This window comes from Procambarus clarkii, chromosome 1, assembly GCF_040958095.1.
Source record: "Procambarus clarkii isolate CNS0578487 chromosome 1, FALCON_Pclarkii_2.0, whole genome shotgun sequence".
In the NCBI taxonomy this organism is placed as follows: domain Eukaryota; kingdom Metazoa; phylum Arthropoda; class Malacostraca; order Decapoda; family Cambaridae; genus Procambarus; species Procambarus clarkii.
In genome coordinates, this window is record NC_091150.1 from 18,002,247 (window position 1) to 18,015,940 (window position 13,694).

Genomic DNA, 13,694 nt, shown 5'->3' on the forward strand with positions numbered 1-13,694 from the left:
CCCCCCCCCCCCCCCCCCCACCATCCTCCCAGTTGAGACAATGAACCACAGGGAAGCAGTCTGAAGCAGCCCGAGCACTAAGCCTTGAGGAAGCTGTATCTGTCGCAGCGCCTGCCACACCACCACAAACTCCCACATTGTGCTGTGAGCCTGACTCAAGGTCAGCCCCCAACATCCCTGGCTGGATGGTGATCACTTGTCACAAAGACCCAACCAAGAGATGAGGCATCCGCGAACACATTGAGCAGGGGAAGAGGAAGGCGCCATGGCACTGAACCCCAAAACCCAAACAGATCGAGAGAGCAGCGAAAGAGACCGCAGTGAAAATACCAAAACAGCCCCCGAAGCCAAACCCTGCCCAGCAGATAATCCAGCAGGGCAAAGTACAGGCTCCCGCACAGCCACTCGAGCAACCGGGGTCCCCTCCTCAAAACAGCCAGAGGCAGGACTGCAACCAGAGCAAAGCCGCAGGAGGGAGAGAAATGGACACAGTCCGAGAACCTCACACTGAACCCCAGGACGGAACCAACTGGGACTTACGCCAAGTTACCAGGAACCAAAGCCCAGTCAGCTGGACAAAAACCAGAACCCCAGCTGGCTAGCAGACAAGCAGACCGGCAGAGAGCCCACACCTACCAGTCATCGAGGCAGGCTGCCAGCCAGGTAGACACTGAACAATGTAACACACCCAATTAGTGTAAGAGGAACCGAACTTAAACAAAACCAGAGCCAATAGAGGCGTAAACTGGGTCTAGTTGGAGGTAAACACCAAGGTACTCTCAAACCTCCCCAGGTGAAAGCCAAGAGGAAGAAAACCTCCGAAAAGACGAATTCGATGAACCCAAGGACACCTGGAAACGAACATAGGGGGGAAGACCTACCTACCGCATTTGTCGGCAGATAAGACACACAATGTGTATTAATAATGTTTCGTTATTTGAATAAAATGAGCCCTGTGTTGAAAACGGCCATAATACAGACAGGATACCAAGTGCCCTAGGCTAAGGAGCCAGACGAGCAGACCGGGCAAGGTCACTAGGTACAAGAGCGGTGCCAATAATAAAATAAAAAAAAACATGCCAATGACTACAGTCTGTAAACACAAGACTGAGGTAAGACAATACACTAGTACCACAGTCTCGTATACAAGATAAGACTGCACTGGGAATACAAGACTGGGAGACATGACCACCACCCACAATTCCTCAGGGGATTGAACAGGGTAGAAAAAGAAGGATGAATCAAAACAACTGGTACACCCATAATGGGACACAGGCAGAAGCCGAGTACCCAAAGGAGCCACAGACATTAGAAAGAATGTATCCAGTGGTAGCGTAGTAAGGAAAGGGAATGCAGGGGGCAGTGAAGTGGAGGCTGACACCCTATATAAGATCAAACGTAGAGACGCAGGAGCTCGAGAAGCTCAGGAATGTGTACACCAGGAGAATGACTGGCAAGAGGTGGACCCAAGAGCTGAAACGCAACCCCTGCAAGCACAGCTAGGAGAGTACAAAAAAGAAAGTACTTACCAAAACCACAGATGACACACCAGCAGTAATGGGGGAAGCACACACCAGTTCACATACCTCCAGACCCATGTCATAGCAAACAGAACCCACACCTGAGACATGTCACATAGAAATGAATAACCGAGTTAACGGTAAGAACAATGGTGCATCAGTGAAATGGAAAATGCCCCAAAAAAGCGGGAAAGGAATGTTAAACTTTCAACCGCCCAGTCTCCGTATTCAAAGAGTGGATGACAACAAACCCCAGCTGTAGAATGGAATGCCATGACCTGTGTGCCACCCTGGCGGCCAGTCGCACCAACCTAAAATATGACACTCAGAACCCAAGCATCATGACCTGTATAGCTAAACACTTGCCCAAAAATATAACCAACGAAACCACTGATCAGAGAGGAGGTAAGAGCAGGGATACCAAAATCACCTTAAAATAATGTGTGAACCACACAAAAAAGTCGTAATATGAGTTTTTTTTTTTTAACAAAACATCCAAGCAAAAGATGCATGTGTCTGACACGAGGGTCGGATGCAGGGAAGGGGAGATGAAAACATCCCCTCTCCTGCAGCAACAACAATTGCCCACAGGACACAAATGTCCCAAGCAGGGTCAAATGGAGCCCAAGAGCTCCAAGTGGACTTCCCCCCTGAGAACCAGGAACCCTCAATAAAGGCCCTGGGGCAGAGCCCTCATCTATGCTCACCACCCCTGAGGAAAAGGGGGAGTCCAGGGAAAAAGCTTCCAAAATGAGAGTCTGTTGGGTGGACTCAGAAGCCCTGGCTGGAAAATCGGGCTAACCACCTCCGTGCCCGAATCAGAAGGGGCAGCCCCCGAGGTCACATGAGCCATCACGAATTAAACCCCCTCCCGACTCCCAAACCCACAGACGTTTGGGAGCCTGAAGCAGGGAAGGAGGACAGAACCAAGGTCGAAGTGGTCAACACTCCCCAAATCCTGGTCCCGAAACCCAAGCAGTGCAGCCCCGGGGCATCCAACCAGGCAACCAACCTGGCCCGTGGCAAGGAGAATCGAGGACGCAACGCAACCACAGCCTGATCCCCGAGATCAACAGACAAGGAATTAAGAATATGAAGTACAAGTGGGGAACAAGTCCAACAAAACTTCGGGTCATAAGAGTCACCAACCCAACAGACAACATGACGGCAGTTTGTTTGTCGCCCCCGAGGCAAGGGCGACAAACAACCTTCAACTTTGCACAAGGCGAGAGAGAAGTCTGAAGACACATCCATGGTACTCCCAAGAAACTGCAGTTTTCTAGGGCCCGTAAGGTATGCAAACCCTATGGGAAGCCCAGGCACTGGGTTAACTAAGCTGGTAGAACCGTATCAGGTAGCAGGCAAACTGACCACCAGTAGCAGCTATGAAACCTCAGGAGCAACAGAGGAGGACGGATGACACTTAGATAATAGGGAAGATAAGAAACCTAGATGATTGTCATGCCCTTCAAGATGACCTGGACAAAATAAGTATATGGAGCAACACTTGGCAAATGGAGTTTAATGTCAATAAATGTCATGTTATGAAATGTGGAATTGGAGAACATAAGACCCCACACGACCTATAAATTATGTGAGAAATCTTTAAAGAATTCTGACAAAGAACGGGATCTAGGGGTGGTTCTAGATAGAAAAATGTCACCTGAGGACCACATTAAGAACATTGTGCGAGGAGCCTATGCTACACTTTCTAACTTCAGAATTGCTTTTAAATACATGGATGGAGAAATACTAAAGAAATTGTTCACGACTTTTGCTAGACCAAAGCTGGAATATGCAGCGGTTGTGTGGTGCCCATATCTTAAGAAGCACATCAACAAACTGGAAAAGGTGTAATGACATGCCACTAAGTGGCTCCCAGAACTGAAGGACAAGAGCTACGAGGAGAGGTCAGAGGCATTAAATATGCAAAAACTAGAAGATAAAAGAAAAAGAGGCGATATAATCACTACTTACAAAATAGTAACAGGAATTGATAAAATTGATAGAGATGAATTCCTGAGACCCGGAACTTCAAGAACAAGAGTTCATAGATTTAAACTAACGAAACAAAGCTGCTGGAGAAATATAAGAAAATTTACTTTTGTAAACAGAGTGGTAGACGGTTGGAACAAGTTAGGTGAGAATGTTGTGGAGGCCAAAACCGTCAGTAGTTTCAAAGCGTTATATGACAAAGATTGCTGGGAAGACGGGACACCACAAGCGTAGCTCTCATCCTGTAACTACACTTAGGTAATTACACTTAGGTAATTACAACACAACCGAGGCTTGCTTAATAAGAGGCTAAACAGACCTCCATGAACAAAAAGCAAAAGCGCTATATAACGAAAACAAAACCCCCCGAAGACACATAACAAACAAACTGGCAGCCAGAGAGAATCATCGGCTACTGTGTGTGCAAGCTGCACCGGCCACAGTTCAACAACACTCCCTACCCGGGGCAAGATGGAAAGCCCAAGACCCCCGGATATACCCCAAGAGCAAAGAAAACACCAAGCGATGAAGGCCTCAAATGGGAGCAAATTCCGAACACCCCAGGAAAGATAACCTTGAAACGCAAGGGTAGTACCTACGAAGCAGCTAGAGAAGATTACCCAGGCACATGCCATTCTGCATACAAGAAGACACCTGGCCACCACCACACACACTGCTGGTACAGCCACACAGGGCAAAATCCTGAACAGGAAATTTAGGCCAGAGATGACCGAGAACATCAGATCAAGAACTGAGGTGGTGGTCTGCCGGCTCTCCCTTCTGGGGTAATTCTGGATAGAAAACTGTCACCCAAAGACCACATAAAGAACAATGTGCAAGGACTCTATGCTACACTTTCCAACTTCAGAATTGCTTTTAAATATATATATGGTGAAATATTAAAGAAATGTTCACAACCTATGTGAGACCAAAACTGGAATATGGAGTGGTTGCATGGTGCCCATATCTCAAGAAGCACATCAATAAACTAGGTAATATTGCAAAGACATCCAACTAAATGGTACCACAACTAAGAAACAAGAACTACGAGGAGAGGCTCAAGGTATTAGATATACCAAAGCTTGAAGGACAAAGAAGAGAGGTGATATGATCACTACATTTAAAATAATAACAGGAATTAACAAAACTGACAAAGAGGAATTCTTGAAAACAGCAACTTCAAGAACATGAGGTCATTGATTCAAACTATGGAAAAAAACATGCTGAGAAAACATTAGAAAGTTCAACTTTGCATACGGAATGGCTGGCAGTGGGAATGAGTTAAGTAATTACCTGAGTGTAGTTATAGGATGAGAGCTATGCTCGTGGTGTCCCGTCTTCCCAGCACTTTGTCATATAATGCTTTGAAATTGCTGAAGATTTTGGCCTCCACAACCTTTTCACCTAACTATTAATTATATCCTGCAGCTCTTGTGCTGCGTAGTTGCTGTATTCGCGTCCAGTCAGATGTAAACATTGGCCTGTGTTTCAGTCTACAGTTTAGACCTATTGTCTTGTATATGATCCCCTGTCCTGTGTGACTGTGAATACCAGCATTATCCTCGCTCAAATAATAAGACCTAAAGTGAGAAGTGAGACGGTAGTGGAGGGTAAAACTGTCAGTAGTTTCAAAGCACCACATAACATAGTACCAGGAGGATGGAACACCACGAGCATAGCTCTTATCCTGCAACTACCCTAGCTACCCTAGGTAATTACACATTAGTGAATACTCTTCACATTACATATATATACATACATACATTTATCATACATTATAACAAATATTCACACATCATATCATACACAAATCCATACTCCAGCACACACTATCACATCAACATCACATATAAACACTAGTTCTAGTATACACATTATCACATAACCAAGTATTACTTTGCACAGTAAAATAACAACGTACTGGAGTGAACGATGTGGAAGGAAATGTAGAATAGAACCAGTAAAGAGCAGAGGTGCCATAGGCACAATCAGAGAACACTATAAACATCAGTGGTCCACAGTTGTTCAATATCTTTCTAGTCCTTCTAGCAAGTATAAGAAATATTGTTGGAACAAAATTGTTAGGCAATATAAGACACTTCTGCAATTAATGCCAGACCAACCAGGCTGTAGTGAATATTTGGGGCCTGCAGGCCACTCCAAGGAAGAACCTGTTAGACCAAGCTCTCAAGTCAAGGCTGGCCCAGGTGGGGGAGGAGAACAACTCCCAGAACCTTATTGAGATATAATCCAGGTACAAACACAAACTAACACTATCACGTGAGCATCATACACAAGCACTCCAGCATAGACATTATTATATAGGATACTGTACCAGTATTTGATTTCTCTCTTACATTTATATTTTATGTGAGAATCTTGGCAGCTGGAAGGTTAAATGTTTATTTGGATGTGCATCTTCCATGACAAATGCATTATAATATTTTATTAGAAACAAAACTAATTCCCTCAAGAACATCAGCCAGTCATACTATGCTGATACAGATGGCACAGTCTTACACACACTCTATATATCCTTAATCCATCATTTGCATATAATTCCTCATTGGGGGTGGGGGGGGGGGTGGGGGGGGTGGGGGGTGGGAAGGAGAGCGGGGTTGAGACAGGAAATGTGTCCTTAGACTTATTGAGATCAAAAAGTCAACTACCATCCTTTCCCCAGGATGCACTAAACAACACTAACTCCCAGGTACCGATTTTTCTGCTAGGTGAGCAGAGGCATCAGGTATAAGAAATGGGCCCAACTGTTTCTGACCTGCCCGGTGATTGAACCCAAGTCCCAGGGATGGGAGCCGAGGACGTAGACCACTGTGTTATATGACCCATGACTCTACAGGACCATATGAACTTAAGAAAGGCAGCCTAAAACAAATGTTGCATTATATTCAAAATAGGGAGCATTGCACTTCATTCACATTTTCCCCAGGATTTGTGAAATGGTTCTGTAATAATGTTTAAGGGTTTCAATAGAAAATAATGTGGCAAACATATCAACCTATCAATAGTTGTAGACAGACGAAGCAGAGGGATGGAAGAATGATCATGTTAAAAAAACAAAAAACAAAAAAAACAAAGTGGTCTACAGGAATGTCAAAGCCCCTGCCTTCTAAGGGAAAAAGCCACGACCTATTGCGGGTAGCATCAAGCCTGCACCGTGTCGACAAGCGACAAGCCTAAAAGCATGCGGTGGGGAGGCAGACACCCGCTTAGGTTCTTGTCTACAATGGCTGGCAAGGAGAGTTTTTTAATCCAATCTTTAATCTCCAATGCATATCAGCAGCAAAAATGTCTAAGAAATATTGTCCATACTGTACATATACCACATACCAAGTAATGACATCAAACACAGTGATAGAACATCCAGAAAATACAGAATTTAAATACATAAGAGATGACAAATTTTTACAAAGTGATTAAAAGGTGTAGCCAAATGTACAGTCCATTACAATGTTTCGATGGCCATCTCATTGTACATTCTACCGTAAGTCATCATATATATGCACACAGATACACATTACATGCTTCTATTTCCTAGCTTTATGTATTTGAAACCTTAATACTGGAGAAACTACAGAAGAGTTCCTTAGCACATACATCAGCTTTAAAACTGGTTCTACGAAGTGATACGGTTAGACTGGAGCGGGTAACAACTCTTAAACATATCTACAACACCCAAGAAAGTTCATAGCAGGGATAAGACTGCTGGTCATCCATTAACTTTGAAGTTTCAGCTGACATAGACATGAGGGTTAAGAGCACTGAAACAGCTACGTGATGGCTGAAAGAGAACCATTAAATGTCTAAACATGCACATAAGTATATCTACCACTAGTCATAGTCTTGTTAGTACAGTGATACCATACACAAATACTTAGCCACATTTCATGTTTTATTCAACTGCATTAAGTCCTGCAAAAAAATCTATGATAATAATAAAAGTAGTATTTAATGATATCAGCATTTTTCTACATAATTTAATTTACAAATAACCAACACATTATACTTAAACAACAAACGATAATCTAGAGGAAATTCAAAATGTGCTTGGGTAACAAAAGACTATGCTAACAATTAAACATCAAGAAACTGGAATTACTATTCAATTTGGGTAAAACAATACATAAATCACAGGCAACAGCTAGCTGTAACTGCAAGAAACACTGTACACACAACGTCAATAACTCGCACAAATTACCACAACAAATATTTCACGGCCAGATTGAACAGCCCCATTCTCTCAATTAACCACTCCATAAAAATGCAACTGTTTTGCCTAACCATAAACTTATGAACCACACTAACCCACCTAACATATAGAGGCCGATACATAGAAAAACGTCAATGTTATTGTGCTTTATTCTTACTAATACTGTATGTCATACTTTAATGGATTGGTTGATTCCGTAAAGAGCCCGGGGTATTAAATGAGAGGATGGGTTGGGATAGACAGCATTCCTCTGACTAAATCATAGAGTAGCTACACTTAAAACAATGCACAATCTACTAATTTAAATCATGAATTGTTTTATCATCACACTAACTTGTTAGGGAGTAAACAATATGAACAAATTCTGCACTGTCAAAAATCATTATTTCTAGTTAATGGCATACTGTATGTAACTTTAGAAAGACAAATTTTCATTATACTTTAGTATTTACACGACACAAAACACACAGTATAAAGAAATGTTGTTCAAGTGCAGTGGCTGGGAAATGCCTGGCAAAACTCTTGCTATAATGTGTGTCCTAATATTACAACTTTGAGAGATCTACAGTATGTGATGACCACGTTTCTGCCGTCTTCGCATTAAGAAACCATTTCTTAAATTGTGCATTTTAATTTATCACTCAGAACATTGGAATTTTAGGATCAATGAAAGGTTGAAGCTTGGGTGTTCGAACTCGTCCATGAGATCTGATTCATCCGTTTTTCTCTAAGTAAAGAAGATACCAGGTTCATGTGACCCTCTATGTGTATGCCAACTACATTCTTAAAATTTATGCTTGCAAACGATAAGCCACAACACAAAGTAATTAATTACATAAATGCAAATACATCAAGAACTATATTACTGAGGTGCAATATGAAAAATATCATGCAGCTATTTTTCTGACAGCTCTTTATAAGTAGCTTATTACATGTAATGAGTGACAATTTATTAATGGAAAAGGGTAATAAGAAAAAATATATATATTTAACATCCATGGTTACAAAGAAAAAGAATTTTACAGAATCTACATTCAGTATAAAGAAACTATAAATGAAGGTTAGTGAATCACGCAAAGATTCCGAGGAAAGGTGCCTACGACACTACATACTGTGTGTGCGCTTGCAACAACAAGAGCCAACTTGGTGATCAGTGCGTTTTAGAATCCATAAGCTCATACAAATACTCTGTAAAGTGCGGGTAGCAACACTTACTGATATCGATATTAATGCACAGGGTTCACATGATCTTTATTGTTAAGTTTATTCATTTCATTCGTGAACATGACAATTACTCCACAGTCCACAGTGTCACACCCCAACACTAAACCCTCTCTCTACAGTTCACAAATTTATGGCACATGACCAAAATTTCAAAAAAATTTCTTAATAGTAATACAAATAATTAACAGTTTTAATATGCATTCTGACTTTAATTGGGTAAGCCAAAATGCATAATTCAGGTTAGAGTAATACTGAAAATACTTGACTGAATAATATGAAGCAACGGTGCATGAACTGGTGAGTTTAGTGGTGGGATGAATGTACACCATAGGAAGAGGAGGGGGTGGGGGGGTTGTTTTGTGCGCACCTGGGTACTGGGGGGTGTGCGTGGGGGTGTGCGCCGGAGAGCGGGCGGGCGAACCGTACGGGGACCTCTGAGGGGTGGTGGCTAGAACGAACCCCGGACCATTAATTACATATATTTGTAATCAAATTACTGGCTATATGCAGACCTTAATACACACGCAGTCTAGTTCATGACAGGATATCACCAATGCTACTCAATGTGTTGCATCATCTCGTATACAAAGCCTCGAAGTAATCTCTAATCAAATTATGTGCATTATTTCTTCTTAAATAAAATTTTTTATTTTTATTTAATGATAGCCATTATATTTGCAAAGAAGCAAATAACTCAAGGATATCAAAGTCCTTACTTCATAACAATTTAACAACATAACAATTCCACACTTTTCTATTTACGTAAAGATTTGAACTATACCAAGTCTTTCACACTCTTGTGAATGCATTATCAAGGTCTCAGTATATGGTTCGGACAAGACTAGCAGCTCAACAACTTGGCGTCAAGATGAAAGTCTTGTCCTAACCACAACAAGAGAACACAAATTCAAGCCAAAGAAACAAGAGGTGCCAAAAAAATATTTGAAGTTTTATTTTGCAAACAGAGTAGTAGATGGCTGGAACAGGCTAAGTGAGAAGGTGGTGGAGGCCCAAACCATCAGTAGTTTCAAAGCGTTATATGACAAAGAGTACTGGGAAGACGGGACACCAAGAGTGTAGCTCTCCTCCTGTATATACACTTAGGTAATTACACTCAGACCTTGATAATGCACTTGGGAAAGGGTGAATGACTTGGCGTAAATTATATCTTTACATGACATACATAAGTGAGGGATTTTATTCTATGTTATTACAACTGTGATAAGACACTACCATAACTTAAAAATCCTTATTATCAAAGAAAGAAGTAAAGCAAAATTGATTTAGATGACGATGCAGCACTTCACGCTGACTGTCATCAAGTCAAATAATGAAGCTGTATAGTGAACCTGAAGCAGTTTGAAGGCATGAATGATTTCTTTCGAGTCGTGAATGCAACTGAACATTGTCAGCCACTGATTACATCTAAATAGCTGCTTATATAATAAATGTATATTTGTATTCAAATACATGTCAAAGCAATGAGCTGGTGGAAAACATTATTGCAAATGTTTTAATATGAGAATATAACTAATTATCAAAAAGAAGGGCATAAAGCTAGGATTTTTTGAGTGAAGATTTTGTTCATAACTTTTATGTAGAGAGTATTGTAGGCTCATACAATACATGATGGTGATGCCTTAGTATGAACTTTTCCGTGGCTATTGTATTTATGACAAAGTACAATTAAATCTCTCCTATGCATTGCAGTACTGGTTAGACTATCATATCATTCTAATGAACATCAGACAAGTTGCAATATGGCAAGCAAAATTTTCTGCAAAGCCTCATTAACACGATGCATTTCCTCTTAAAATATAATGATGATGATTTGGTCAATTATTGTTTTTTACAAATCAACAGAAATAGTTTAATTTTCATAAAGCATTGATCTAAAATATTTCGAAATTGAAGTTGTTGTTGCTTCCTTAAGCTTCCTTAACCTATGTGATGCCTGTCATACATGAGGCAGTTCCCGATTCCTTAACCTATGTGATGCCTGTCATACTTGAGGCAGTTCCCGATTCCTTAACCTATGTGATGCCTGTCATACTTGAGGCAGTTCCCAATTCCTTAACCTATGTGATGCCTGTCATACTTGAGGCAGTTCCCGATTCCTTAACCTATGTGATGCCTGTCATACATGAGGCAGTTCCCGATTCCTTAACCTATGTGACATGTGTCATACTTTAACTTGAAATAACTGTATAAAATCAACAGTAATTAATTGAAAAGATCATAGGTAGGTCTAATTTCAATGAGAAAAAACAATTAACTTTATAACTTCTAGCACCTGAATATTAACACACACAAGGGTTCTCAATGGGCTAAAAATAAAACATTGAATGTAATGAAATGCCTCTTTATGGTATGGTTCTGGTGGCTCCCTGAAGCTATCATGCTAAGATGGCTTCATGCTAAAAGGCCACATCAGTCATGAAAGTTGTGTTTGGCCTACCAGGGGCCCAAGTCACAACCTAGGGCCAGAGTCACGAAGCAGTTACGCAAGCACTTACGAACCTGTACATCTTTTCTCAATCTTTGGTGGCTTTGTTTACAATTATTAAGCAGTTAATGAGCTCCAAAGCACCAGGAGGCTGTTTATAACAATAACAACAGTTGATTGTGTAGTTTTTTGTGCTTGTAAACTGTTTAATAAATGTGACCGAAGCCGCCAAAAATTGAGAAAAGATGTAAACGTTCGTAAGTACTTGCGTAACTGCTTTGTGAATCTGGCTCCTGGACCTTCCAGGGACCCGAGTCAGAACCTAGACCCCTCACAGAGGTGCGGTGAGTGAGTGACAATTCCCCACCACACATCATCATCCAGAAAATCAGTGACGTTTTACACACAGCTGGAGGGTTAAACAGAAAACAAAGCCTAGAAAACCGGCATACAACTCTGCAGATGATTATCGTCGAGAAGCGTTGTGGACAAAATATAAGAAAAAATAATTAAAATTAAATGGACTGAACACCCAGAGAGGAATATAATAACAGACAGAAGAGTTCTTCAAACAGGACAATTCTGTGTAACATATCTGCTTAGTTTCTATGATACACACACACAGATTTTAGAGGAAAGAGAAGATTGGGTTGAAAACATTTATCTAAACCTAAAAAAAAAAAGGATTTCAACAGAGTTCCACATAAGGGGGTTGTTCTGGAAGGTGCAACATACTGGAGGGGTGACAGGATGACTTCAGATACGGATGAAACATTTTTGACAGAGGCAATGTGTTAGACCGGAGAAATGTTAATAGTGGAGTACCACAGGGTTCACTTCTAGCACCAGTAATGTTCGTTGTCTATGTAAACGATCTACCAGAAGGAATACAGAATCATATGAACATGTTTGCTGATGCCAAGCTCCTAGGGAAGATAATAAACAAACAATTGTCTTGCCCCACAAGAAATGATATACACAAACAGGGTAAGTGTATAAAGTAACACTTGGCAAATTAATGCCATGTTATGGAATGTGGAATAGGAGATAATGAGCCACACACAACCTACAAATTATGTGGAAAGGCTTTAAATAATTCTGAGAGAGAGAGATCTAGGAGTTATCTTGAGGTTATCTTGAGATGATTTCGGGGCTTTAGTGTCCCCGCGGCCCGGTCCTCGACCAGGCCTCCACCCCCAGGAAGCAGCCCGTGACAGCTGACTAACTCCCAGGTACCTATTTACTGCTAGGTAACAGGGGCATTCAGGGTGAAAGAAACTTTGCCCATTTGTTTCTGCCTCGTGCGAGAATCGAACCCGCGCCACAGAATTACGAGTCCTGCGCGCTATCCACCAGGCTACGAGGCCCCTAAAACAATCCAAGTTGTTTTGGATTGAAAAATATCCAAAAGAATCCAAGCAAAATAGAATCAAAAAGAATCTAAACTTAATCAGTAAGGGCAGACCCAGTGAGAAACTTGATAGGACTCAGGGTCGAAGGTGTTATCGACCCAGCAAGCAGCATGGCAGAGGCAGAATCATCATCGTCAGATAGCAATGATGACGAATACCCATCAAGCTCACATTTGAACATGGCCTCGATGGGCTGATCCATATGGACCATGCCAGAGACCCGCCAGGGAATTACAAGGACATAGCTAATCAAGCAGAAATCCCGGGTACTGGGGCTGCTTGCTGGAAGAACAGTCACCAAATGCAGCAAAAACAATCAGGCTACAAATGACAACCATGGCATGCTGTATAAACAAGTACAAGAACCATTTGTCATTGTCCATAACCATCCATATGAATTGTCATTCACTCCCTGCACCTCTGCGAGTGGTCCAGGTTCTGGCACTAGTCCTGGTAGGTCAAAGAAAACTTTCACAACTGATGTAAACTTTTAACAAAGCAATCTCAAGATAGCTTCAGGAAAACACAGTGAGGCTTTCCTCCTAGAAAAGTCAATACAATTCTTAACACACTAAAATACCACTACCAAATTTCCTAAAGCAACTTACATATGCAAAAATTTTGCTGACATTCTGTTTAAATAAAAATCTAATCAAAAGTCCCTCTAAATAAGAACAAGTCTGATTGGCAGCTCAGAATAACCAGAACTCAGATCAAAAGGCTCTTGAGGATAAAATGTTATAGGATCACTGTAATCAATGTCCATGTTAATAGGCTCATACTACCCAAAATTCAGTTCAAAGGTCCTATGAAGTGTAAGCAATGTTTGGGTTTTGCAGATTCACGCTATAAACAATTCTAGCTACCAA

At 41.3% G+C, this 13,694-nt stretch overlaps 1 protein-coding gene across 6 annotated transcripts in view; it reads right to left on the reverse strand.

The window, feature by feature from the left end:
• EndoA (SH3 domain containing GRB2 like, endophilin-A) overlaps nucleotides 1-13,694 on the reverse strand; it is a 181,463-nt gene that overhangs the window by 26,869 nt on the left and 140,900 nt on the right. For 3 of the 6 annotated variants that reach the window (XM_069313639.1, XM_069321203.1, XM_069309169.1), the window contains one exon: nucleotides 9,335-9,415. The exons of the other annotated variants lie outside the window; for them this stretch is intronic. In XM_069313639.1, the coding sequence (XP_069169740.1) occupies nucleotides 9,335-9,415 (81 nt within the window). The remainder of the gene's footprint in view (nucleotides 1-9,334; nucleotides 9,416-13,694) is intronic. 6 annotated transcript variants of the gene reach the window in all.